Raw genomic sequence first — 26,308 nt, forward strand, 5'->3', positions numbered from 1 at the left:
GGTTAGTTTTCTGGGCCAATTAAATGAAGGTACAGGTGCAAATGAAGAAAAACAACTTGTGTGCATGTTTAATAGATGATGTTTTCCTTGCAGAGATGTGTGCTGTACATACAGTGCGTTCATGGCCTGATTCCTCAGCCTGCATAATGAACAGGAGTTGTCAAAGCAATCGTGCATCTCTGGTTCTGGATATGACTGATGAATTTCCTATGCAAGTTGATTCTTGTCCAAATACTTTCCCCATAATGTTCTCCATAAGCTGCCTGATGTATTCCTGCCTTTCAGATTCTTTAACTTGAAGTTCTAACTGTGAGTGTGGGCCATTGCCCTGGTTGCACTCTTAACACACAGCCCTCTGCATCCCTGTCGTGGCTGTGCAGAAGGATGCACACCTGCACTCAACTAGGTGATATCTGTGCATTTATCTCTGAAATATCAGCGCCCTTCTGAGGATGGGTATGTTGTCAGGCATCTTGTGAGCCTGCACAAACAGCACAGTAAGCAATGCAGTCACTTCCTTGCAGCATCTTGAACCTGGTGTATAGATTGGTTCAAGTGGGAGGAACTGCTTTTCATTTGTTTTTATCACGCTTGCTCATCTTATCACTGTCTTCAGCAAATAAAGCAGTGCTCTGTGTAAGAAAACATACGATGTGTTGGCTGGTGAAATCAACTCTCCGTTTTTTACATGAACAGCTGCAATTGGGAATGGCTTCTCCCAGATGTGGAGGGGCAGCAGCTGATGCAGACCATCTGGAGGCATTTCAGGGATCGGTGTTGTGGTCCTGAAGCACTCGAGGCAAGGTTTAAGAGATGCAGTACAGTGCAGTGAGATCTGGCAGGGAAGATGAGCTTATAGGTAACTCAGAGAGGCGTGCTGATGTTACTGAGCTGCTGAAGCTGATACTGAGAAATGCCTCTGTAGGTCACCTTCCTTGCAAGTAGCAGAGAGGCTGGGTACAAATGCAGAAAGAGATAAGAGGAGTTTGAGTAGCTTTTCTTGTACTGCTGTCTCAAGGTGAGATGTTATTTCAACAGAACTTGCTTTTAAGGAAAGAACTGTAGTGTTTCTGCAGTGCTGGAGAACTGTGCCATGGTGCAGTGGTTCCAGGGGCTGGGCAGGCTCTGCAGTGCATCCCCAGCCCATGGCACAGAGCAGAGGTGTCTGTGCTGAAGCCTTTCTACCATCAGGCAACAGGTCGGTGGCCCTAGCAGATGGGCTGGCTGCAGCTTCCATGGGGATAGGACATGGGATGGCAAAATGGAGAGCACAGCGAGCTGAGCGGGATGTTTTGTAGGGCATCCTGTGGGAACTGTGCTTTGCAGGACTTCTGCATGGACGTGTTGGAATCACTGCTGAAGTTGGTGCAGTACTGACTCACAGGGTCTGCTTCTGTGGCTGGGTGTTTTCCAACTGTTTTCTATTATAGATGACTGAGAGAAGGGCATACTCAGACCTGTGTGCCTATTTAATGTGGCTTCCTCATAAGAACTGCTTTTGTTAAGTTTTTAAGCCACTGTGTAAGAAAACAGTTTCTAAGGAGGAAGCGATTTTGCTGCCTGTGGAGCATATTTAGGATCTGCTCATGCTCTGCAGTGAAGCTGGTTTTATCCAGGGGACGAATGTGTTGACTCAATTTGTTGATGTGGTTCGTTGCAGTGTTCACAGGCTCCAAGGAAGCAGCAATTGAGGCATCCAAATCAATTGGCTAAGTCAGCTGCGTGACCACCCGTCTGCTGGTTGAGGCTTCCTAACACACATAGGGGCCATTTTGGTGCTTTAATTTCCATCTTCTCTCAGGGAAGGTTTTCTAGGCAAGCAGTTCTCTAAATGCCAGGTCGGATTTTTCTGTTTGTTTGTTAATATACAGGGTGCCCATCTCTTCAGTGACACAGTCCTTCTCAGTCAGCTCGCATTGGAGGCTCTGCTGTAAGTCAGGTGGCAGTGGAGATGGCTCTTAACCCTTCAGGGTTCCTTTTTACAGCCCTCAGTGGCAAAGTGAAATGCTAAAGCTTTGTTTCAGCCTGAATTTATTTGTTTTACAGCAGTGCTGAGGTGCTTAAGGGAAGCAGGGAAGCAGCAGATTGCTCAGGAAGATTCCTAGGTGATCTTTAAGGTCCCTTCCAACTCGAGCCATTGTGATTTCTCAAGGCTTTGTGGAAGTGTTGTCTGCATGAGGACCCCTGTATATTCTTGTGCATGTGGCTGTCATTAATAGACCTCATTAGTGTGCATTGGTATTAGGCCGTCAGATAACTTGCACTGTATCAAAGAGCTTTAGGAAGCTGTATGCCTATTTTGTGCTGGTTTTCTGCTCACATCTGATGGAAGAGGCTGAAGATGGAAGCAGTTATCTAGCAGGGTAGGAGTAGGGCTGTATGAGCTGCTTTCTTAGTTCTCCAAGTTCTGAAACTGGGCTCAAAACAGTAGAACAGAATAGCAGAGTTTTGGTTCTTCTTACAACTGACAGCACACCAGTAATTTTTCCAATTGCCATTTTGCCTTTCTTTCTCCCTTCCCTTCTCTCATTCTAGGCAACAGATAACACTGGCAGTAGTAGGTGGCAAAGAGGCTTCTTTTATTTGCCCCCATCACAGACTTGTTATCATGAGCCACTGGCATATATAGTGAAAACCTGTAGTAAGTTCAGCTTACATCCTGGTGTGCTTTGGTCTCTAGGCTTGCCCAGTGGCTGGGCTCCCTGTCTGAACAAAAGAAATGTGGTTTGTAAGTAACACGGGATGGTCTGGAAGTGACTGATGACTTGCTTGCTATTTTTAACTTTTAAAAATGAGTCTTTTTGATGACCCACAGGTGGTACGCCTGTGCCAGAACCCAAAGCTGGCCCTGAAGAACAGCCCACCCTACATCCTGGACCTTCTGCCTGATACCTACCAGCACCTCCGGACCATCCTGTCACGCTACGAGGGGAAGATGGAGACCTTGGGAGAAAACGAGTACTTCCGTGTGTTCATGGAGAACCTGATGAAGAAAACCAAGCAGACTATCAGCCTCTTCAAGGAGGGGAAAGAGCGGATGTATGAGGAGAACTCTCAGCCCAGGTAATGGGGAAAAATGCATTCCCATATTCGTGATACTAATGTGCTTTAGTGAACTGATGTCTGCTGGGTGACATGTCTGTACATGAGAACAGACTGATGAAATTTAAGGCTAAGTGTAGAGTTTCAAGCAAAATATACTTGGTTCTAATGAAATCAGGGTGCAGGGTATGTGTTCAGAGCCTGCATGGCCCTTGTTGTGTAGTTCAGGTTCATTAGGTGTGTGTGAACAATAAAGCGTGCTGTGAAAAGGTCTTATTCCTTTCTTAAAGCATGATAAGATTCAGGATAATCTTTCTGGCAGTTTTAGGGAACAGAAGAATGTTTTGTGTTATGTAGCAAAGCAGTTATCTTTAGGCTTTGTCTGGATCCTGAGGAGTGCTGTGCTGTACTTGAAAGGCTGTGTCTTCCCTTCATTTGGCTTTAAGGAGAGCTAGGGTGACTTAAGGGAAGAATACAGCTTTGGGAAACATTGATCTTATGCATTTGTCCAACTGCTGGCAGCGAGATGTAATGGACAGAGGCATACAAAGTGTGCACTTGTCATTTAAAAGTCATTTCAGCTTTTTGCAGCAGGCAAAGAATTAAGGAACAGTGGAAAAAAAAAAGTGAAACAACCCAGTAGCTGAATGTAATTGCTCTGGGGAGAATATGTGGTTAACGCCCTGGCAACTACTTGCTTGAATTACTTTGGGGTGAAGAAAAAAGAGAAGTGCTGGCACATGTTTCTGGTATATATTGAACTCACTGTAGCATATTCTATAATTCTGAACTCCAGCAAGTCTGTTGGAGTGGCTGTAGAAGCTGCTGTTCGTGCTGTTTGATTTCTCATTGCCAGTGCTGAAGAATGAATGAAGAAATAAAAATCTCTTTTAGAGTTGCTGTTCAGCATTGCCTTGTCAGATGAGACTTGCAGTTACCTTGCTGGAGATGGGGCTTCAGAGTGCAAATATGGCATCTTCACGTGGTCTGATTGTCTCCCTTAGAAGAAGTTTAGTTTTCTGTGTAAACCCACAGCAAATGAACTCTGAGTCTCCTGCTTATTTGATTGGATTGTTCTTTAAGATGGTGACAGATGGATGATCATTGGAGATGATGACTTTGCAGTGCAACAGGTTGCTCCTAAAATACCTAAAGTAGAAGTTATTGCTTATGGTTTGTATGTTGCTGCCACGTAATACGGGTGATGATGTTTTCTAGAACGTTCACTGTTTTCTCCAGAAATACCTGAGGGTATGTGAAACCCTTCAGGGTTTATCTGATGCTTGTTCTGGTTAGCTGTGCGTGTGTTGTGATCCTTCTGTCGTCAGTGTGGAACATCTGATGAGCAAATGGAGGACAGCCGTGTCAATAGTAGGTTCAACCTCTCCCTCTGAAATACCAAGGGACAGGAGGGGAAGCAGAGAAATGTTTTTGCAGAATTAACCATCCTGGAAAAGCTCCTTGTTCCATCAGTGGTTTTGGTAAAAGGAGCAGGAGGATCCAGATGAATGAACTGAAAGAGGATTCTATCAGAGGTGACAGGAGTCTCTGGTGATTTGCTAATTGTGCCATTTATAAATAAACAATTTACCAGAGAAGCAACTGCGGTGAGACTTACAGACCTAAGTGTGAAAGCAGAATCACATCCCAGCAGTGTCGTGGCATCTCCTTCTGCTTTGTGCTCAGCCCAGGAAGCAGCAGTTACTATTTTGGCACAGAGGGCAAAATATGCTTATCCTGGGGCTGGTAACAAGAGTGGTAACCTTCTCAATTCTCTAATTTGTAGAGAAGAAAGAAGGTGTGCATGTGAGCCATATACCAGTTCAAGAGATAGCTCTGCCCAAAGAATGCTGCTGCTGGTTCAGCTATAGGGAATCTGCTAATTGCTGCACTTCCAGCATCCGTGCAGCCTTTTGGAAGCTGGTAACTAAATGCTGTTCATTTGTTTCTTCTGAAATTGACTTAAAAGAAACGTTGCCATCAATGCACCTTTTGATTTAAAAGGGAAGATGTTCTTACCTTGTTAGGAGTTGAAGACAAAAGTGGTGTCGTTTTTTTTTTTTTTTCTGTGTGGTTTTTTTTTTTTTTTAATGTCTGTAAGCATGAATGAGTTCAAATATCCAAAGCGTGGGAGAAACTTTCTGGAAGCTTGTCAGCATCCTGCAGAGCAAACAAATATAACTCGAATCTGGTATTCATTGCAAGCACACTCATGGCAATGTGTGTGTGCATATGTATGTATATATAAAAAATCTGTCCTGATCTTATGTAAGCTCACTGCTAATGTTAGTCTACAGTGTTTTGAAAACATGCCTTTAAAAATCTAATTTGGTGTACTGAATAATCACTTTTTCTTGACTTTTTCTGGCTTTTTTTGTTCTGTTGTCCTTGAAGCTTCTTTCTTCCTGTCTTCCAGATTTAGCATTCGGTTTGTTTCCTGTTGTGTACGCCGTTTTTTTCCTCCCCCCAGAATCTCTTGATGTAAAGCAAATGCACTGTTGTGACATTTGCATAAGTAGCGTGCAAACCTTGCAGGTGTTTGCTGCTAGCAAACGTGTCAGCCATTAGAAATGCCCAAAGTATCTGACGTTGTGGAAGCAGATTTGTCTTCACACTCGAGCATCAAAGCAACCAAAGCTGTTTTTCTTATTTCTAAACCTCTTTGTGCCTTTGCTCATACTTTTCACAGACTCTCCTGCACATCCTTCTGCAGTGGGCTGAGGCAGAACAGGAGCAGAGCTGCAAGGAGCACCGCGTCTCGTGGCTGCCCGTGCTGCATCACACACCCCTCAGAGCTGCAAGATGTGTGTCAGGCAGCGTCAGTGCTCTGCAGCACTGCAGTGTGTGGATGTTCTGAGCAGGCTGTGTGGGAGCACAGCTCGGGGTTTGCTGTAAGGCAGACTTAGTGTCAAATCCACAAGCAGAAATAAGGACGTCGGAAGGTGCGTTTATGCAGAGCACAACACAAGGCTTGTTTGAAAGTCAGAATAACACACCAAGAGCAGGGTTAGGACAGCCTCGTATGCTCACCCGCTGTACTACGGATGTGGGTGAGTCTTTGTTCCTTCACTTTTAGTCCAGCTGCAATGGTAGAGCTGTTAAACGCTCTCCTGTGTCATACCTCAACGGTCAGCCTGCTGACAGCAGCCCCCGTTGGGCTGTCCTCGTGGTTCACACACTGCTGTCAGCCCTCAAGGCTTCCCTTTTGTCCTTAGTGTGGTTGGGTGTAGTCATTCAGCTGGTACCAACTTCCACAAACCCATCCTGCAGTTGTTGCAAGGGGAACTTGCTCGTTTATTTTATTAGTAGAGCTTCAAAGATAACTATTTAAATTCTGCTTTAGGTCACTTGGGTTTCTATTTAAAAACCAGCACTGTTAAGGGTGCTGCGTGTGCACTTCCTGACTAATTGAGTATGCTTGGTAACTTCTTGCTCCTGCTTATAGACTGAGTAGGCACGTAGGTTTGCTTCAGCATGGTGACTTCTGAGTAGGTTTTCTTTTTTAGCAGAGGTGCAGTGTTACTCTGAGCACTGACTGTTGGCTGCTTCTTGTGGTTGCCCTTGTTAATGGGCTCTTTGGTCTTTAAAATCTCTAAAACTGGTGTTTGAGAATCTGCTGGGCTACGAAGTTAACATTGCAGGGTTTGGTATTGGGGTCAAATAGTATTTCAGGAGCTGGTCTATCATTCTTGATATTTGCTGGAGGTGAGGTGTGTGTAACCAGCAGTGCTGCTGAGGATGCAAACATTTCTGAAACTGCTGGCTTGTATTCTTCATAGGTCCCAGTGCTTCCTGATGCAGAAGATATTTAAGACTTGTTAAAAATGAGGAAGCAAACCACCCAGAAGTGAAGCTCATCTGCTCTACAGCCAAAGCAGTGCAACAAGAGCAGTTCTGTACAGGATACCCAACAGGTCAACACACAAAGGACCCGTAGTGGGAACCCTCCCTTACTTGGGAGAGGATAAATTAGTGCAAAGAGTCCCATTTTCAGTCATGAATCAGCTTTACTGAATATGATAGAGTGTCTGCTGTAAGGGGAAACTCAGATAAGTTGTTTCCTGAAGAAAATCAGACCATTGTGAACGTTTCCATGTGAGAATTGAGTCAGTGGGTGGGGGCAGGTGAAGGGAGAAGTAATTACTCAGGATATCGACTGATTGTTTAGGAAATTGCACGCTCCAGTAAGCAGTTAACAAAATTAATGCATTTGTAGAAGAGAAAATGGGCTTGGACAGGGAGTGGCATAAACCCTGCCTGTAACAAGGGAAGTTTTGGGAAGCTGTCTGTGTTTAACTGTTGTCTTCCTGACAGAAGGGATGCTGGCTCAGCAGGATTTCGTATTCTTCTCCATCTCCAGTATTGGAGAGTGATTTACACAGGAAAAAGCTACCGGGATTTAATGTGTATTCAAAATGACCGTGTGTGTCCCTCAAGGGGAAGGAAATGCGTGAAGAATGACTTGGAAAAAGGATTGGAATGTAACAATTCGGAAAGCATTGGTGCAATGCTGTGACCCAGGAGAGCCCTCCGGAGGAGGTTCTGCTCTGATCACGTATTTGGGAGTGCTTGCACACCCACACACACACACCCACACACACACACACACACTGTGAGCTGGTCCTCCTGCTGCTGCTTCCTTCCAATACAGCAAAGACTCTTATTTTTTTTTTTTTCAAACAAAACCCACTAGTGTGAAGTCTGCATCTGCATTTAAATTAGAACATCTTAAAGAAAAGAGCAGGCTCCAAAGCTGCCCACAAGAAAGGTTTCCTTGCCAGGCTCCAGCATATGAGTGCTAACTAACTAACTGCTTATTACCCAAGGAGAAATTCATTATCATTTAAATGTTGTTGGGGAGAGGAATGTGAATTATTTTCTCTTTAACTCTGCTTTAAACTGCAAGTTGAGGTGATAGTTACGAGACTCAGATAAGGCTTCATATCACTGGCATAAGCTTGCATTCATTTTCATTTTCTTTCGGTCAGAATTTGTACTGCTGTCTTGTTTATGGGCCAAGGTAACCTTCCAGCTTATTGCACAATGGGGAAGTAAACTTTTCTTCTTCTCAGAGTCTATAAAAGTGTAGAGCCTTATGCAAGGCCAGCTCTGTGTGCTGGCTTGGTGGATGGTGGCACCAGCATGCAGTTTAGTCAGGAGGAATGGCCACCTAAAATGTGGAGGGTTCTGGTGCTGGCCAAGTGTGATTCTGCTTCTTGGCAACTGTGCTGTGTTCGTTGGGTGCTCAGCTCGTGTGCACAGGGCCAGGCTGCTGTGTTTGGGGTCTCAGTGGGTTTGAAGAAGGCTGTAGTTGGGGCTCTGCTGGCAAGCAGCATTGCATTGCACAGAGCTTTGCAGGACTGAAGGGCAGCACTGACACAGCTCTGCTTGCTGAGGTCACAGCACCTTCAGCACCGTGGGTTTAGTGAGGGAAGCCTCAGAACTGCAGGATGGATCAGCTGTTTTTGTAGCTCTGTAAAGAACGAAACAGCAAAGCCTGCACCCATTTAAACCAAAAAGTGAGTTGGAAGTGAAACTTGTACAAACAAGTCACGATAAGCGTGTTGCTTGCTTCCTTTTTCCCAGACAGGCATCTCCACAAAACCAAGGTGGTTTTAGCAGAGTCTGAAGAAAGCAGTGAATTCCCTGCTGGGAGATGCCTGCATGCTGTGTGTTTTGCAGGTCAGGGCTCAGTGCTGCTGCAGAAGGTGACTTCTGTTGAACTAGCAATAGTTAAGTGGAATTTCATTCACTTCCTGTGTTGCAAGTTTTGTTGAAAGTAGTTCCGCTGTAGCTATTTTAAAACTGATCACTCTGCATAGAGGGCTCTGAAGCTGTTTGAGTTATGAAAGTCAGCTTGGGAGCACCTCGAGCATTCCCACTTGCTGCTGGTTGTGCGTGGTGCTTTGTGCTGACACGAAGATGAGAACCTTGGTGCAGTTGTTGCTTCTGGGACCAGGTGCAGCCACCTAGCTGCCCAAATGGGCTGGAGCTGCTGCTGGCTGGTGCATAGCTGCTAACAGCTGAAATGCATCTGTTACACGATAACCTCGTGCCTTTGTGGTTTCTGAAACGTGAGTTTGACTTATTGGTGAGTTAAAACAGGCTGACTTATTCAAACTCTTACATATATAAAGTAGTCGTATTTTTTTTTTTTTTCCTATCTGGCTGTTTTCAGGACCTCAAGAGCTGTGGTTTCATTTTCCTAAGTCCCGAGGCTTGTGCTTCCATTTATCCACATGGATACAAACCCTGTCTGATGAGTGTCATCCTGAACATAACTGCACATTGACTTCAGGAGTGAGAGTAGGAAACTTGGATTTCCATAGCAGTAACTCCTTGCAGCAGCACTTAGTGGACAGTATTCTTCAATAATGAGCACGTGATAAAGGATTTTAGATTTCCCATTCTAATTTCCAGCACTGCCTGTGCTTCAGCTGCCTCGCCTGTAAAATAAGGTAAATCACTGGGATTTTTTGCCTCTAGGAAGTCCAATATGATTCAGAATCACAGAAGAATCATTGAATGGCCTGGGTTGAAAAGGACCACGGTGACATCCAGTTCCAACCCCCTGCTATGTGCAGGTCACCAACCAGCAGACCAGGCTGCCCAGAGCCACATCCAGCCTGGCCTTGAATGCCTGCAGGGATGGGGCATCCACAGCCTCCTTGGGCAACCTGAAATATGTCCAAGTCCTGAAGGAAGCCTTGTCCATCAGCAGGGTCAGCAGCATGTGATTACAGAAAAACAACCATTAATTGCTCTACTGCTGAAATAATCACAGTGTGCTGGCAGCTCTGTGTGGCCTCTCCCCTGGGGTGCAGCAATACAGCTGCAGTGCTGTGGGTCGAATCGGACCTTGAGTTGATTATAAAAATGCACTTTTTTTTTTTTTTTCCAGCAGCAGCAGCAGCAAGGAATAGTGCAGCCATCAGAGTGCTTTACTTCACTTTAATTGAGCAATCATCTCCTTTCCAGGCCACCACAGTGCTGCAGAATTTCTAAAGAAGGGAGCTGTGTGTGGGAGCTGCCCTAGGTGTGTGTGTTAGTTCTGGGGCAACACAATCAGAAACTGCATCATCTCCCTTAGGAGCCCTGACTTGCAGTCAATGGATTAGTGTTAGCTGTCAGACACTCCCACATCCTCTCTAATGCTTTTTTTTTCCCTTACTTTTCCATCAGACTAAACGAGCGTGCTTTGCTTTCTTAAAAAACACTCACCAGTCATTTGTCATTTTTCCATGGACTGAGATTGCATTTTGTGTTTCGGGCCGTGCCCTTTCAAACAGCCAAGTTTGCATATAGAGAGCCTTCTCTTCAGTTTTGAGTAGGATGGTTTTACTGAAACTTAGGTGCTCTGATTTGAGTTTATTACCCTCTTGGTTTTCATTGTTGATTCGTAACCGAGCTCAGCTTGCTGCTGATTTTTATGAAATAACAGCATTGAATTTTGTTTCAGGGCTGAGGTGGAGGGGTGGCTGTCTTCTTCCTTTGAAGAATCTTTGCTAAAAGCAGCCTGTACCTAAAGGTGCTGAGCATTGCTTATGCAGACCCCCTGCTCACATCAGCAGAAGCGCAAATAGAAAATCCTTCTGGAAATTGCCTTAGATAAGAAATTGCACACAATAACTTCCAGATAATTGAAGCTTTTTGTAGCTGACTGTCTCATGGCAGCTCCTCCCTTTGCATGGAGTAGCTCTGCAGCCCTAGTGCTGCATCACGGCATGTTGGTGCAGTACTGAGCCAATGGAGGAGGAGCAGGATCATCCCATGCCCGTTGGTTTGCTGAGAAGTAGCTGAGAGATGTTGGAAGGCAATGACAAACCTCTGACTGGCAGTGGTAGAAGAGGCAGCACTGCCTTCACGTTGCCTCGAGGTAAGGCTGATGTAGTCCTGAGCCCGCGAGATGCTGCTTGATTGTAACGTGGATTAATTGAACTAATTGCATCACTGCAGCAGCAAGAGGCAATGCTGAGATTAGAGCGGTCCTCTGCTGTTAATGGCTTTGCAAGACCGAGCCTGTACAGAGGAAAAACGCTTTGTCCAGCAAACAGGAAACTGGAGGAGAGAGCTCTGCTCGGGCTCTGGGGGAGGGAGCAGCCCTGGTGTGCCTGGAAGTGCCCAGCTGACCTCCGGGCTTCCGCTGCAATGCGTGGAGCCGAGCAGGAAGGAAGCAGCGACCGCAGCGCCGGGAGGACGCAGGGATGGAGCCCCACAGCCAGCAGCTGAGCAGGGCGGTCACAGCCTCCCCAAAGGCACTGCTGCACACCAGCATCGCTGGAGCCCTTGTTGCTGTGAAGGCTGCACGATGCTCAGAGTGTAATCGCAGCTGAGGAAGCTCTGTTGGTGTTACTGGTTTCTTGCTGCCTGTTATTAATGGACCCACGCTAAAGCTGCAGGTGTTTCTTAGTAATATGTTGGGTTACTGCAGCGAGTGGAAAAGCGTTGGTTTTCCACGCTTTCGTTCTCTGTGTGTGTGGTTGGTTTCTGTGCTTGCAAGCTTTGCATGTGTGTGTGAAGCTGCTCGCAGGGAACATGAGATCCCACCCAAACGGAGCTGCTGCTCTGCCTCCAGACCCGACCGCTGCGCAGAGATGTGCTGCAGCTCTTTAGAAGCTGGTGCAGGTGTTGCCTTCAGCTCGTTGCAAGCAGCCAGGAGAGCCCATTGATGTGGCCTGTGCTCCCTGGGTGAGGTTTTGACAGATGCCTCTGGCAGGTGCTGAAGTTCCTCTGATGGCCTGTGGGATTTAGGTGCCAAGCTGTGGCTGGTGGAGCTCTGGGACAGCACTTGGTAGCAGCCTTTGTGTTCTCCCAACAGCTTGGTAGGGGCCCTCTTCTCTAAGAAACACAGAAGGAACCCTGCAGGTCTGTGGCCAAAAAGATTTGAGACTTTATGACCTAAATTGCTTAAATTTTCTTTGAAAACATTGCCACGTTTTGTGGGTGAATGCTGGTTTCTGTTCAGCTACAGAGATAAGGACAGTTGCTGATGTTACTAAAGTAAAATATCGTCACAATCACTAAGCACTGAAATGCCAGTGAAAATGTGATAACAGGCTGTAAACATCACTGTAACTGCAAGCATTCACTTGGTCTGTATTCATTTACAAACGTATAACTTGGCTTGTTCAAATAAAGCAGCATGCTTTTTAAAGGGAACAGGATTGGTAACTGGTTGCTGCATGCAAGCTGGTTTCTGTATGCAAGCTGGTTTCTAACCTGGAGCCTTCTGTAATCTGCTCTTCTCTGTTTACAGCCCGTGCTCTTCCTGTTTTTGTTTACAGAAGATATGACTCAATATTTGTACAAAAAGAAGGCGACTTCAACCTAAGACCTGAAAGTGTTTCGACCTTAGAAACCTTTCTGCAAACCCCGTGTTCCTCAGTGTGTGTGTGTGCGCTGTAAAGTCATCATTGGTTAAACCACACCGAAGGCTGCTGAAGGAAGCTGTTCTTCTGTCTGCCTGCTGGGCTCAGCTCGGTGCAGGCACTTCCTGAAGCACAGTGAGAGGAGAGAGCTCTCACAGACCTGAGTGAGCACACACAGGAATGCAGTTTGTCTCCTTGCAGTGCACCCACTTGCTTTTTGTCAGACCCTTGTTCCTGGAGCTTGTTTCTCACCCCATCCTACCCAGCCTTCCGCAGCACATGGGAGTAAACACCTGAAATGATGCTCCTTCCTGTGCTGTAGGTGCTCACTCCAAGCAGGATTGGGATGCTTTCATAAATCAGCCCCTTTTCACACATTGGAGTGCTGGGGGACCTCGGTGCCTTCAGGCTTCTGCTGCTGTGGGACGTGGGATCTCACAGCAGTGTGTTGATGCTGCTCGACCTGCTGAGGTTGCATGCAGACGTTGCTCCCTAACCCATTCAGGAAACCCTTCAGCATTTTCTACAGACTGCTTCCACGTCAGCTCACGCCTCTGTTTTTACAAATGGAGTGGATACAAATTCCACTTCTCCTTTGTTGCTTGAGTTGGGATTAAATGACTCACAATAGTCTTTGCTTTTTCTGTGTGTTCTGCCATAAAGTGTCATCTTGTCTCGTTTTGTGAAAAAAAGCACTTTTGGGAGGGGGCTGAAGGAGCAGGCTATGCAACTGCAACCTTCCATTGGCAATTATTTGAATGTTTGCTGGAAGGATAGAAGGAACACAACCTGTGTGCTTCCAAAGGGGTGAGTGAGCTCACCATTAAATCATCTCCCCTGTAGGATGAGGGATGTGCCCCCTAACCTGAGCCTGCCTTTGGTAATGCAGAGATGCTCATCTGCTCCTGGAAAGAGGAATACACCATTTGAAATGAGTTTATACTGATATTTACAGGTGTGATTCTGATCACGTGGTGATCTCTTACCTGGCTGTTTGGGTGCAGTTCACTGAGTTGCTTTCTCTTACTGTGTAGTCTTTTAGTGATACATAAGCTTTCCTAAAGCAGGGGGTGGGGAATGGCACCAGAACCTCAAGGTGTGAAACAGAGGAAGCAGTGTGACTGGGAATTGGGACAGCAATGGGCTGGGGGGCTTCCCACATCACCTCTCCTGGAAGCTAATGAAGGTGAAGACAGCTTTTAGCTCAGTGTTTGTAGGATCAAATCAAATGTTTACTCACATTTTGGATGGGTAATGCATCCGGGGGAGGGCTGCTGAACTGAGCAGCCTCCAGAAGAGCTTCTGGGTAGTTTTACTTCAGTTGGTTTCCAGCACCTGGTGGTGTTGGGTATGGATAAAATAGCAAAAACCAGAATCCCTTGTGGTGTAAGCACTGCTGAGACACAATGTACACGTGAAAACGTAAGGGTGAGTGCTGCTGCCAAAGAAGCAGCTGAGCTTTGCAGACTGCAGGCTGTGTCAGCCTGCTTGGTGTCCCACCAGCCTGTGTCTGTGATGGTCAGTGAGGTCTCCTGACCAGACCCAGGGTGTCAGATGTGAGCAGAGGAGAAGCTGTCCTTCCCCATGTGATACTGCTTCCTTCTTTCTTCTCCCAGCATGTGATGTGGGGCATAAAAAAGGCCTCTGGCCTAGAAATACCCAGCTCTTTTTTCTGCATCTCCATTTTCCTAGCTTCTAGAGGGTGTTACCGGGGGGGGGAGAAGAGGAGCATCAGTATCCAACCCACCAGTTCTATGCATTTGTTTCCCTCTTCTTTATGTTTTAATATTAAAAAAAAACCAAAAAACAAGTCTTGTTTCTTACAGGCATTAATCGTGCAAAACCACATCTTTCTTTCCTAAAAGAAACTTGTATTTCTGTGCTCCTTTCTAGACGTAACCTGACGAAGTTATCCCTGATATTCAGCCACATGCTGGCAGAACTCAAAGGTATTTTCCCAAGTGGCCTTTTCCAAGGAGACACATTCCGGATCACCAAAGCTGATGCTGCAGAATTTTGGAGAAAAGCATTTGGGGAGAAGTGAGTTTCTGGCTGTGACCACACATTGTGCACAGAATTGTGTTTTTAAGCTTGGATGAGCGATGGGAGAGACCTGTTAGGTCATTTGGTATGCTGTCCCGGGTGGGGTACAGAGTTGTTCCTACAATATATTTTCCAGTTCTTGGTCCTGTCTCATTTTAGATGTGTTAAGTGATGGTCCTTCCCACTTTCCCTAGCAGACTGTTGCACTGTCACAAGGTTTCTCTGGATTATTCAACTTAAATTTTCCACTCTTTAATTTAATTCCTTAACTTCTAAGCGAGCTCCACAAACAATGCAGAATCACCTTTCTTCTTCCAAAGCTTCTGTGCCCCCAATATTAGCTGTCCTCAAGCTAAGCCATCATATTAAATTCTTTCATCTTCCCTCCAATTAGTCTTTCCAATCATTTAAGACACCTTTCTTCTGCATTCTCTGAACTTTTGTCAGTTTGCATGATGGCTTTGATAAGACAGAATGAAGGAGAAAGTTGAGCACAGCGTATATTTAGGTGTAAACAGTTGAAATGTCAGCTTTAATTTTTGTGTCTAATGAAACTCTGTGTAAATGAACCTCAGAGGTGTCAGCAGCAGTGTGTAGGGATTAAAGTTAATGGAATTAGGCACGGCTTTTAAGTAAGGTGCTTCACATAAAGAGTTTAATTAGTAGCTGTCAGAACAGAAAGCTGTAGTGTATTTACTCATGTATTCAGTTGTCTGAAGCTAGACACATTCTTTTCATGTTTCTATTCCACTTGATATTTTAAAGGAAGGAATATATTCCTTTAAAGAGGAGCCTGTGTTTGGCTTGCTGATTATCTTCATTCTCCTGTTAATGCCTGTTTGGAGAATTGCTTGCAGCTTTTTTTCTTTTCTTTTCTTTTTTTTTTTTTTAACTGTCTGCACCTCTACTTATTGTTAACTCCTTTTCTGCCAGCTAGAAAACTATTAAACTCTTACTAAATGGCAGTAATATGTACAGCTGACATGACAGGGCAGCAGAAAAAGAGAATGGAAAAAGCAGAGATGGACTTCAGATGCCAGAGTTTTGTATTTGCAGGGAAAACTGGCTAAAAAGCATGCTTGGCTGTTGGTTCCCTTCAGTCCCAAGGAGTCTTTAGCTCATACAACACGATTAAATCTCTTGTGGCCATTCTTGATTTTCCCTCTTCCATTATTATGCCCTGTACACTCCGCAGGTAAAACGTATAAGGTGGTAGGCATGTGATTGTGCTCTTTGGACACATCCAGTCTCAGATGGCTTGCTTTTCCCTAGGACCATTGTTCCTTGGAAGAGCTTCCGCCAAGCCCTACATGAAGTGCATCCCATCAGTTCGGGGCTGGAAGCCATGGCCCTGAAGTCAACGATTGATTTGACGTGCAATGACTACATTTCAGTGTTTGAGTTTGATATCTTCACACGACTCTTTCAGGTAAGTGTAAATCACTTGATTTACAGGAGTGTAAATCACTTGAAATCTGTCTTAGTGCTTCAGCTGAGACTTCTCCAAGGATAAACCATATTTTGAACACTAACGTGGTATTTATATTGCAAAGGATTTTGTCTTGCCCCTCATCCCCTGAGCAGTTCTTAAAACACTTGGTAGTTAAATCACATAGGAGCATTTGATATTTTTGGTTGGAGAAGAAAAAGTTTTCTAAATTTAGATTCTAACCAAATGTAAGAGGCACATTTTGTATCCTCCCATGAATCAGTTTTTCCCTTTCAAAAGTCATTTTTAGACCAAAGTTCTGACACAGCTTCAGGAAATGTGAAGCTGAGTTTATCAGTCCATCTTTCTTCGTATCCATTTCTTTCTTGTCAGATTTATTTTCCATAGGGGAATGTTCAGGATGGATCATAGCATGGAAATTTAGGTTTCCTAGCTTTTGAACTGACACAGCCAGGATGTTGCAGACACGTTCTGTGCTCTGTGTGCAAGAAGTATTTGTGTTGCTGAAGGGATATTAATAGCAAGTAAAATTCTAGCCCATGGTCTTTAAAAGTCCTGAGCTCTGAAACACAGCTTTTGATGGTGCAGATGGGTATTTACAGGAACAAACACTTACTTCTTTGGCTCAGGCTTGCTTTTTCCCATGTGATAGGGTGGGTTGTAATTAAGAAACGTCTAGATGAAAAATTCCCATGTTTGGTGTTGCAGTGTATCTCATTTCATTCTGCACTTTTTCCAGCTATGGTACATAAAAGAGTTATGTGATTTCCAAGAGATACAGAGTTCTTAGGGAGAGGTATCATTTTGGGTGAGTTGAGAAGTTTGGGAAAATTAGATGAGATTTAGATGTCCCAGCACTTTTCCACAGAATGGAAAGTTTTCAAGCTGTCGTTACGCATCACTTTTTGGGGAAAACCTAACGTGTGCATGCTGGTTCATTGATTCAGATCTTGGACTAGGCAGTAATCCATGCCACACCCAAGTGAGGTTAGGTGGCTCAAGTCACAAGCATCTTACACACAGTGAAACCATGACAGAGAAGGGAGGTCACGTTCCTGAGGCCATGAAGAAGTCAGGGATGGAATCAGGCTGGTCGTGGTTTCTGCATAACCTTCCCAAGTTCCCCATCTCTATCCCTGTCTCAGGAATGAGTCATTTTCTCTGCAGAAGCAATACAGATTGGTAGTTTTTCTTGAGCTTTTTGTGATGTCAGTGACCTCTCCCTCATTTTTAAAGGAGTTTTGATGCAGGTCCTTCTTAGCTAATATTTCTATTGCTGACCAGAGAAAATCCAACGCTGAGGTGCTGTAGGCTTTTGGTCATCTGTGGGATTTATGGTGGGATAAGAAACCTGCTGTTCTAAGTGAAACACTGAGCCCTTTGATTAAGGAGTATTGTGTGTCTTGATGCCTTTTAGGTTAATATATTTCTTTGTTGTTTCTCTAGCCATGGTCCTCTTTGCTCAGGAACTGGAATAGCCTAGCAGTGACTCATCCTGGTTATATGGCATTCCTAACGTATGATGAGGTGAAAGCCCGGCTTCAGAAATTCATTCACAAACCTGGCAGGTTAGTGCTTGGCCTTTCTGGTAGCTACTTCTAACACTGCTGATTACTCTACTGGCTGAGGAGATCGGTTTGGTTTTGTCTTCGTCCTCCTCTGTTAATTATGCAAAGCTCTAGCTTGTCCTGTATTCAGTTCTCCTCTGTGTCATGGTTTACCTGCACGAGTGTCATAGCAGCTCACTCAGGCATGAGCATGACACAGAGATCTGTAGGCATGAGTAAATTTGGGCTGCCCAGTATCCTGGGTTAAATGTGGCCCAGTGCAACAAAGCTGACAGATTTCTCTTTATAAAGAGGAAGGGTCAAGTGTTCCCTTCTGGAGGTTGTTAGTATGCTTTTAGTTCTGTGCAGGTTTTAAAAATGGAAACCTTGTGTAGTCTGATGGTTTTTTTTTCTTTCCTGAAATTAATTTGAAACAAATGATTATGAAGATGCCAGAGTTTCTTGCTGTAGATCCTGTGTTTAATTTCACAGAGGCCATTGCTTGGATGCTTTTCTCACTTCGTATCACATTGCAAAGTTCTCCTTTGATCTGCTTGGGGGTAAAGTGAGGAAAGCTGGTATAAATCATCCGGTCATTCCTACTAGTTTTTATTTGCTGTCTTGAGACAGGCAAAGGCCTACTTGCCTGTTCCAGTCCAAACTGAAGTTCCTTTTCCTTTGTGTTTTCAGTTACATTTTTCGATTGAGTTGCACCCGACTTGGTCAGTGGGCCATTGGATATGTCACTGCAGATGGGAATATTCTTCAGACAATCCCTCACAACAAACCTCTTTTTCAAGCATTGATTGACGGCTTCAGGGAAGGCTTGTAAGTAACTTTTGCTGGTTTTTACTGTGGGTTTGTGTTATACCCCTTAATCCTGCTGCCACAAAGTCAGCTGAATGGTGAAGTGCACCTGCAGGGCTCATCACACATTATCTCTTCTTGGGAGACACAGCGTGTTGCAGAGGTCAAGCAGTCACTGTTGACATCACTCAGCCCCTTCTGAGCATCTCTCAGCTCTTCCTTTTTATTTAGACCTTGATTCAGGAAAACACTTCCAGCAAGTGAATTGGTGTCAGTGGAAAAATTTGTATGCTTTGGCACTTGAGAATACTCAGACAGCTATCATTTGTACTGGGAGCTGTATTGTCCTTTGCAAGAGCAGACAATGAGTGTGTGTCAGTGTTTTCCTCATCATAGACTCTTTTGTAATTGGCTCCTTAACTTGTGCTTAACTGATACTATGACCTCGGTTTTCTCACTCTGGATAATTACAATTTCACTGTGGAATGATTTAAGACGAGTATAATTGCTCCCAGGAAGGAAAACAAGCTTCTTTCTGCAGTAAAGAATGGCATGTTTGTTTTCTGTCTGATAAGGGAATTCTTGCAAAACTTCTTTTGAATTCACAGTACCTTGAATTCCCACCCCTTTGTTTTCACCCTCATTCTTCTTTTCCTCCCCCCACCCTGAAAGGAAACGTTATGTACATGTGTATGTGTGTGTGTGTGTAAACAGAGTGAGATATTATTTTTTCTCAACTGCTTACAGTTATTTATTTCCTGATGGCCGGAATCAGAACCCTGACTTGACTGGCTTGTGTGAGCCCACGCCTCAGGACCACATTAAAGTCACACAGGTGAGTGAAGTCTTCTATCCTGCCCTGTCATACTCAGTATCCTAAAGGCTTCTTTTAAAGGCTGCTTTATTGTATCTTGAAGGAGTTGCAGAAGTCTTTGACAGGTAGGGCTGGGCAGAGAGACTGCAAAGCTTTCTGCTCACAGAATTTAAATTACTTATTTAGAATGTTCTGCAACAGATTAATTCTTCTGTGATATCCACCATGTCTGCACCCTCAGACCCTTCATTCCCAGTCTGTTCTTGGGACACTTGAATGAAAATCTGGGAAAACCTGAAGTCCACTTACCTCAGAGCAATCTGTTTCTATTGTGCCCATTTTGTCTTGGATTTCTTTGTAGCTATGATAAATCCTGCACGTTATTTTACAATATCAACAACGTCTGTCCATCTTTTCTCCAAGGAACAATATGAACTGTACTGTGAGATGGGCTCCACGTTCCAGCTGTGTAAAATATGTGCTGAAAACGACAAGGATGTGAAGATTGAACCATGTGGCCATCTGATGTGCACGTCCTGTCTCACTGCATGGCAGGTGAGGCGTCGCCTCTTGTTTGTCTCCTTGAGTGAGACTAATTGCTTTCCTACAGAAACACAGTGTGTCCTCCTGTTCTGTTTCCTTCAGGTATGGAGATGAAGAGACATAAGCTCGTAGTTCAGAAATGTCAGTGCTAGCTTCCCCTGCACAGGGAAAGGCTGCTCAGATGCTCTATCTCAATATATAGCCAAGTGCAAGGACTTGCTAAAAAGTCTCTCTACTCCAGAGGGAAAATCCTCCATACTTCTAGCACAGTTTGCTTTTCTCTCATCCTCTCTGTACCTGCCAAAAAGCAGGTTTCAACCTGCCTATATATTAACCACGTATTTAATTTCTGCATCTTAATGGTGGTTGTAACAGATCTCTCCTCTGCCCTGAAGGAATCAGAAGGCCAGGGTTGTCCTTTTTGCCGCTGTGAAATCAAAGGCACGGAGCCAATTGTTGTGGACCCTTTTGACCCCAGAGGAGGAGGAGGGTTGTCACGGCAAGGTGCAGAAGGAACTCCCTCACCCAACTACGATGATGATGACGATGACAGAGCTGATGATTCCCTCTTCATGATGAAAGAACTCGCTGGTACCAAAGTAAGGTCTCCTCTGTGTGCGTTGGTTCACTCATATCAGCAAAAGTTTGTCCATTCTGTTCAGTGATCACTGCAGCCAACCAGTCACAGTCTTCCCAAGGTCATGATGACTAACGGGTTAGAGGGCAGGGTGTTTTGCTGAGGAAGACAATTTGATTGTCATCTTTTTATATGGTGTCTGATAAAACTGGATACTAAAGGTCTGGTAGCTCCCTGCCATTATTGCGCCTTCCTTCCAGGATACATGTGCAGGGCAGGGATACTTTATGGATCTCTGAACATTCTTTTCTCAGTGCATGTTGCTGCTCTTGCACATCTACAGTTTTGAAGCATTGTTTTGCTTCATTGGAAGGTGGTTTTGAATTTGGCTAATTTTCCATAGTCGAACCCATTAAAATAAACTGCTTTTCCTGCTCTACAATGTTAACCTATGGTCACATTTCTCTTTAGCCTCTACCCTGTGAAATTCTGTAAACTGTATTCCTGGGGATTGTTTTTGTATACATAGGTTGGGGAAGCAAAGCACAGTTTCCTTGATGTGACATCCTGTTGTGGTTTGCAGCAGGCTAGTATTCCATTTTTGTTAGCATTAGTGAGTTCAAACATGTATAAAGATTTGCAGAGTTACCAAGCACTAACCTTTCTCACAAAATAAACATTTTTTAAAAAGAGGAGAAGAGTCACTGTTCTGCTAGGTAAAAAAACAGCTTTGCAGGGACAAAAATGGACATTTTGGTGCACACTAATGATTGCTCCAGCAGCCACAACACTGTAGTTGAGGTAGCTTGCACAGCAGTGCCTGCAGTGATAAGGAGGTTTTGCAGCAGATATGCCCTCTTGTGTTGAAAAGCAAGCAAGCTTGCTGCTGCTCAGGGCTCAGCAAGGCAGGTTTGGCACTCCAGCAAAACAGCTTGTCTTTTATTGTGCCCCTGCTAAGCATGCATTTCAGGTTGTTTGCTGCAAGTCAAATGCTGTTGTGCTGTGAAATTACCTTAATTTGCTAGTGTATGGTTGTTGTTATTATAGTCATCTATTACCAAAGCCAATAAGAGTCACAGAGCTCGAAAGCCTCTCTAGAAAAGAGTTCTGCTGGATTTTGTTGTTGATTTTCCCAATCTTCTCTTTCAGGTCGAGCGTCCTCCTTCCCCATTCTCAGTAGCTCCACAGGCCACCCTTCCTCCTGTGCCACCACGACTGGATCTTCTGCAGCAGCGAGTGTCCAATCCACCTGGAGCTTCCAGCCCCAGCACTTCTTCAAAGGTAAAGCACACTTCTTGCCCTTTCAGGTGTGATTTTAGTAGGGCAGATGGGAAGGAAGGCATTTTGCAGAATGCTGTGTGTTCTCTGTGCCATCCCTAAGGTCTTTCACACAAGGCTTTATATTCTTTCTGTCAGGCCACTTTCCTTCTGTTCCCCAGAAGAGCTTAGTCTGTGCTGAAAGTGAATGCTTCCTTCTGGAGTCTATTGCTGGAAAGTCTCTATTTCATAGAAATAGAAAACCTGTCTTTCTTCTCACTCATCCAAACAGTTGATAGAAAGAAGATGATCCTAAGCTGAAGTGCTCGATCACTTATGGTGAATGGCAAAGTGATCATTATTGCCATTACTGATTTTCAGCCCCACTCACTGCTGCCTGTGGCCCTCAGAGCTGCACTTACTGACTTGTATTTTGCTCTAGCTAGTGGCTAGATGTGGAAAGGTGTCACAAGCCTGTCCCAGTTTTTCTTCTCTTCCCAAACTTTTCCACTGATAGAGAAGTAAGAATGGAATGAAATGTGTGTGACTGGGAGAGATTAGCTGTTCCTATGATAGATGAGCAGAAGGCAGCAGTGTGATCTTGGTGGTATTTATTTGTTGGCTGCTGAGATACAGCAGCAGCTCTTCTGCTGGTTTGGGTGATCAAGTTGAAAGTCCAGACAGAAAAAAATAAGCATTTATGTGACTTGCTGACTGATGAATGACAACTGTAAATAAGCTGCAGCCGAAGTTTTTTGAAATGATGAGTGTCCTTTGTTCGGAATCCAATCCAATGCTGCCTTGAGAGTGTTTTTTCCTTTAAGAAAGATGACCTGGTGTGTTCAGTGCCTAGCTGCTGTAGCTGCATGTGGTTATACTGTGTTCTCAAGCTTGTAGAGAAGGTGTTTCTGGAGGGTTAACTTGGCATTATTCCTCATCCGTTGAGATAATTTCTTGTAAAAAAGAAAGAAAACCAAACCTTCTGCCCAGCTTTTTTCTGTTTTGTAGCAGAACTACCTTTGCTAAGCAATATTTTTACATTCCTCTGCATTCCAGACTGTTCCTGGAACCCTTCACAAAGACAAGCCTCTGCCCATCCCACCCACGCTCCGAGATCTCCCACCACCACCACCTCCAGACAGACCGCATTCCATCGGCACCGACGCTCGACCTCAGAGGAGGCCCCTGCCCTGCACACCAGCAGACTGTCCTGCAAGGGACAAACCACCCCCTGTGCCCTCTAACCGTCAGGGGGATCCTTGGCCCTCCCGACCAATTCCAAAAGCCCCATCTGTAGCTCACAGCCCTGGTGACCATTGGCCTGGGAGAGAACTGTCAAACAGGCACTCGCTTCCTTTCTCCTTGCCCTCTCAAATGGATTCCAGGCCTGAAAGCCATCGGCTTGGGAGCACGCTCAGCCTGGACAACCCAGTGGTGAGTGGATCTACTGGAGGTGAAGACAGATTGTGGGGAACTGAGTCAGCCAAGGTGCCCTTTTCTCATTTGCATCAGAACAGGGCGTTCCTGTGCCAAGGGAGATGCAGAAGGGAGCTGGTGATTGCCAGGCAGGAGGGAACAGTCAGAGGACTTCTTAGGGATGTGCTTTCCTGCCTCTTGGGAGCAGGGCTGAAATCTCAGCGTGTCCTGCACGGTTACCACAGAGCAGTCGTGAGCCACAATTTCACGATCCCTGTTCACCTTTGGATTTTGAAAAACCAAGGCTGTTTTGCATTAGGAGCTGGTATGCTGAAAAAGTATAATTCACACACGTCAGATTTCAATCCTGTAAAACCTGCACACAATAGCAACGGTTAACGAAGTAAAATCTGAGTTAAATTTGGGTCTGCTACTATTAATAATGTCATGATCTATAACTTGGTGGTCCAACATACTGCTCTCTAAGAGAAACCTGAAGCAGTTTGGCTTCCTTTGATTCCATTTGCCTACTTTTTCCTTTTAAAATCTCCAGCTTTCTTGAAAAATAGAAACTGAAACAAGTACATTTTTAGCCACATTGTCTAAGAAGTTGACACTAGTGCAGCTGTCATTCTGTTGCACTTGGTTGGACTAGATGATCATGGAGGTCTTTTCCAACCTTGGTGATTCTGTGATCTATGGTTCTGTCTCTGTGTGTATATGCTTCTCTACATCCTTTTCCTCTTTTCCCTTATTAACATTTTGGCCTTTGGGCCAATTTCAGCTGAGTTTGACAAAGTCATTGGAGTCTCAAAGATAAGAGTTCCTTTGGTTCTTGTGTAAACAGGCAGTTGGCTAGAGGAGAAAAACTCTGCTTGTGCTTCTCAGGAAGGGAAAACTAACACAGAACTGCTGAATTTCTAAAGTGTCAGTAAATGCTTTTGGATAAGTGAAGGTGTTTCATTCCCCAAGAAGGCATGTTGGGTGGCTGGCTGACAGCTTTGCAACTGCATTGGTAGACCTGACATTTCTAATTCCTGGGTTGGCACCTTTTCTTTCAGAGCTTGAACGCTGGTCCACCGGCAACCTCAGAATGTGAGCATCCCAAAATCAAACCCTCCTCGTCTGCCAATGCTATCTACTCCTTAGCTGCCAGGTATGCTGTTTTCTTGCAAACTGTGTTCTTTCATAAATTACAGAAAGGTAATTGTAGGTCTCTCTGCATGCTGGTGGCAGAGGCAGTGTCTGACACAACTCCGTCCAGCTTTAGTTTCAGTCCACGATGATGGATTATTCCAAACACAGAACTTAGAGAAAGGAGATGAAATCAGCACCCAGAGGTTTGTGGCTGAGTTGTTACCTTTGGCTGTGGCAGTAGGAAACAGGCTACGGTTGCCACTAGCTCTCTCATAAATTTCCTTCTGAGTTAGCCTTTATAAATGCACATTGCAAAGCAGGTGATGTATGATGTGCTGTCAACTGCTTTTTGCTTAATGACCTTGTGTCAGTGTGACTTTGCAGCTGGGCTGCTGAGAATACCAAAAGCCAGATTATTTCTCTAGACAGTGTTAATGTAACGTGACTGCTTGTTCCTTCAGCTCTGCCTTTGAAAGGACACGTTGATATTAATTGGATTTAGTGTAAATGGTTTTTTGGTTTTTTTTTTCCTGGTGTTTATATCTTGTTTATTCTGCCTCCAGACCACTGCCTGTACCAAAACTGCCTCCTGGGGAGCAGTCTGAAAGCGATGAAGACACTGAATACATGTCGCCCTCCTCTCTGCCAGTGGTGCCTCCGGGTCCTGCTGTACAAAAACCAGAGCTCAAAATGCCTTTGGAAATGACTCAGAGTTTGCGGTGAGATTCTTTTTGCACGTGCTGTTCTTCCTCCTCGCTGCTCTGGGGTATTTGTTTAATAGGGTGGAGGTTTTGCCTTCTCCGTTAGCTGAATTTCCCTGGTGACACTCACCAGATCGAGACCAGTGCAGCGAACTGGAAATGAAATGTGGCTGCTGCTCTTTTGCAGAATGTGTGTTCTCTCCCCCAGAGTTCTGGAGTGCGACCGGCAGGCGGATGGCTGTATGTACGAAGCAATGTACAACATTCATTCCCAAGCAGTGCCCTCTGCTTTTGAGACCATCAACACTTCTGGTGAGTGGGTGTGCTAAGAAAAAACCCCACCAAAACCAAACTGGGATGCAATGAATTGACCTCAGTACCAGCTGGAATAGCATTTAGCTTTTTGTGCTAAATGTTACTTGCTTTTGCTGTTAAAATAGCCATCATGTGTGTGGAAGCATTTGTATCTGTGCACTGCAAATTGTGTGTGGGGATGTTAGAGAGAAGCATAGCTGGAATGTACTGTAAAAACATCCAGCAGTTGTTCAACAGAATTGCTATTTTGAAGACTTTGTTTTCTGGGCTTAGTTGCTGTAGGCAGCTGCAGCAGTTGACAGCCCACATGTATGGTAAATATTTTTCATCACGTATTACCTTCTGGAAAGAGCTTCCATTGAATATGGGTTCTTGGCAGCAGAGCCTTAGTTCTGTGTCCTGTCAGTGTTTGTGGACACGGGAACAGAGTCTGCCTTGAGAGCCAGAGGCTCTGTTTGGCCCCAGAGCTCAGACTGCGCCTCTTGTTCCAGATGAAGGGGATCTGGCAGCAGCCACTGCCAGCAACGGCCCTGAGGAGTCAGAAAATGAAGAGGATGGCTACGATATCCCCAAGCCACCACTCCCAGTTGCCATTGCTCGTCGCACACTGTCTGATATCTCCAACGCCACACCTGCCTTCAGCCGAATGTCTTTGGAAAATGACCCAGTAACAGGTTAGAGAACAGCTGTATTCTGGATGTTCTCGTGGGTACCGATGGCTTGCTGCTATTGAAACTTCTGTCACCGACTCAAGACTTTGTGTGCAGGCTGTAAAATCTGCTTTACACAGCAGTATTATACTGGTCCTTAATTGTTCAGTTTGATTTACGACTCAGAATGCTTCCTTACTCATTTAAATCACTGAGCTAGCAAATCATGATTAAATCTCAGTTAGCAAAACCTTTTCTCAGCTTGAGGGATATGCTTGAGCCACTCTGTCCTATAGGACATGGCATCTATTTCGTACTAGGGCATGAAGCAGAACTTCAGAACATTACTGCTTCTAGCTGTTCAGGCAACAGATGGGATGGCTGGCCTGGCTTCTGCCTGGCTCCAAAGGGGTGGTTGCCAGCAGATGGCACAAGTGTACTGCTTGATGCTTTCAGTGTCCTTAAGCGAGGAGGCAGTGGCTCAGCAAGGTCAGCTTTTTGTCCCCAAAGGAAAAGCAGAGGACATCTCGTCCTTCTGGCTGTGACACACGTTCACCAAGGGGAAACCAAAGCCTCGTGTCTCCAAGAGCATTTGTGAATAATGCTTGGCTTCTTCCCTATGACTGCCCTGCAGCACGAAA

At 44.9% G+C, this 26,308-nt stretch overlaps 1 protein-coding gene across 1 annotated transcript in view; it reads left to right on the forward strand.

Moving 5' to 3' along the window:
• Positions 1-26,308, forward strand: part of CBL (Cbl proto-oncogene) — a 34,323-nt gene that overhangs the window by 2,066 nt on the left and 5,949 nt on the right. Inside the window, exons 2-15 of the mRNA XM_031599837.2 lie at positions 2,816-3,063; positions 14,304-14,450; positions 15,726-15,882; positions 17,350-17,471; positions 18,141-18,278; positions 19,005-19,092; positions 19,495-19,626; positions 20,010-20,213; positions 21,341-21,472; positions 22,505-22,882; positions 23,926-24,020; positions 24,565-24,720; positions 24,911-25,014; positions 25,509-25,691. Coding sequence (XP_031455697.2) covers positions 2,816-3,063; positions 14,304-14,450; positions 15,726-15,882; positions 17,350-17,471; positions 18,141-18,278; positions 19,005-19,092; positions 19,495-19,626; positions 20,010-20,213; positions 21,341-21,472; positions 22,505-22,882; positions 23,926-24,020; positions 24,565-24,720; positions 24,911-25,014; positions 25,509-25,691 — 2,284 coding nt within the window. The remainder of the gene's footprint in view (positions 1-2,815; positions 3,064-14,303; positions 14,451-15,725; positions 15,883-17,349; positions 17,472-18,140; positions 18,279-19,004; positions 19,093-19,494; positions 19,627-20,009; positions 20,214-21,340; positions 21,473-22,504; positions 22,883-23,925; positions 24,021-24,564; positions 24,721-24,910; positions 25,015-25,508; positions 25,692-26,308) is intronic.

The sequence above is a fragment of the Phasianus colchicus genome, chromosome 23, assembly GCF_987193195.1.
Source record: "Phasianus colchicus chromosome 23, bPhaCol1.hap1.1, whole genome shotgun sequence".
Classification (NCBI taxonomy): domain Eukaryota; kingdom Metazoa; phylum Chordata; class Aves; order Galliformes; family Phasianidae; genus Phasianus; species Phasianus colchicus.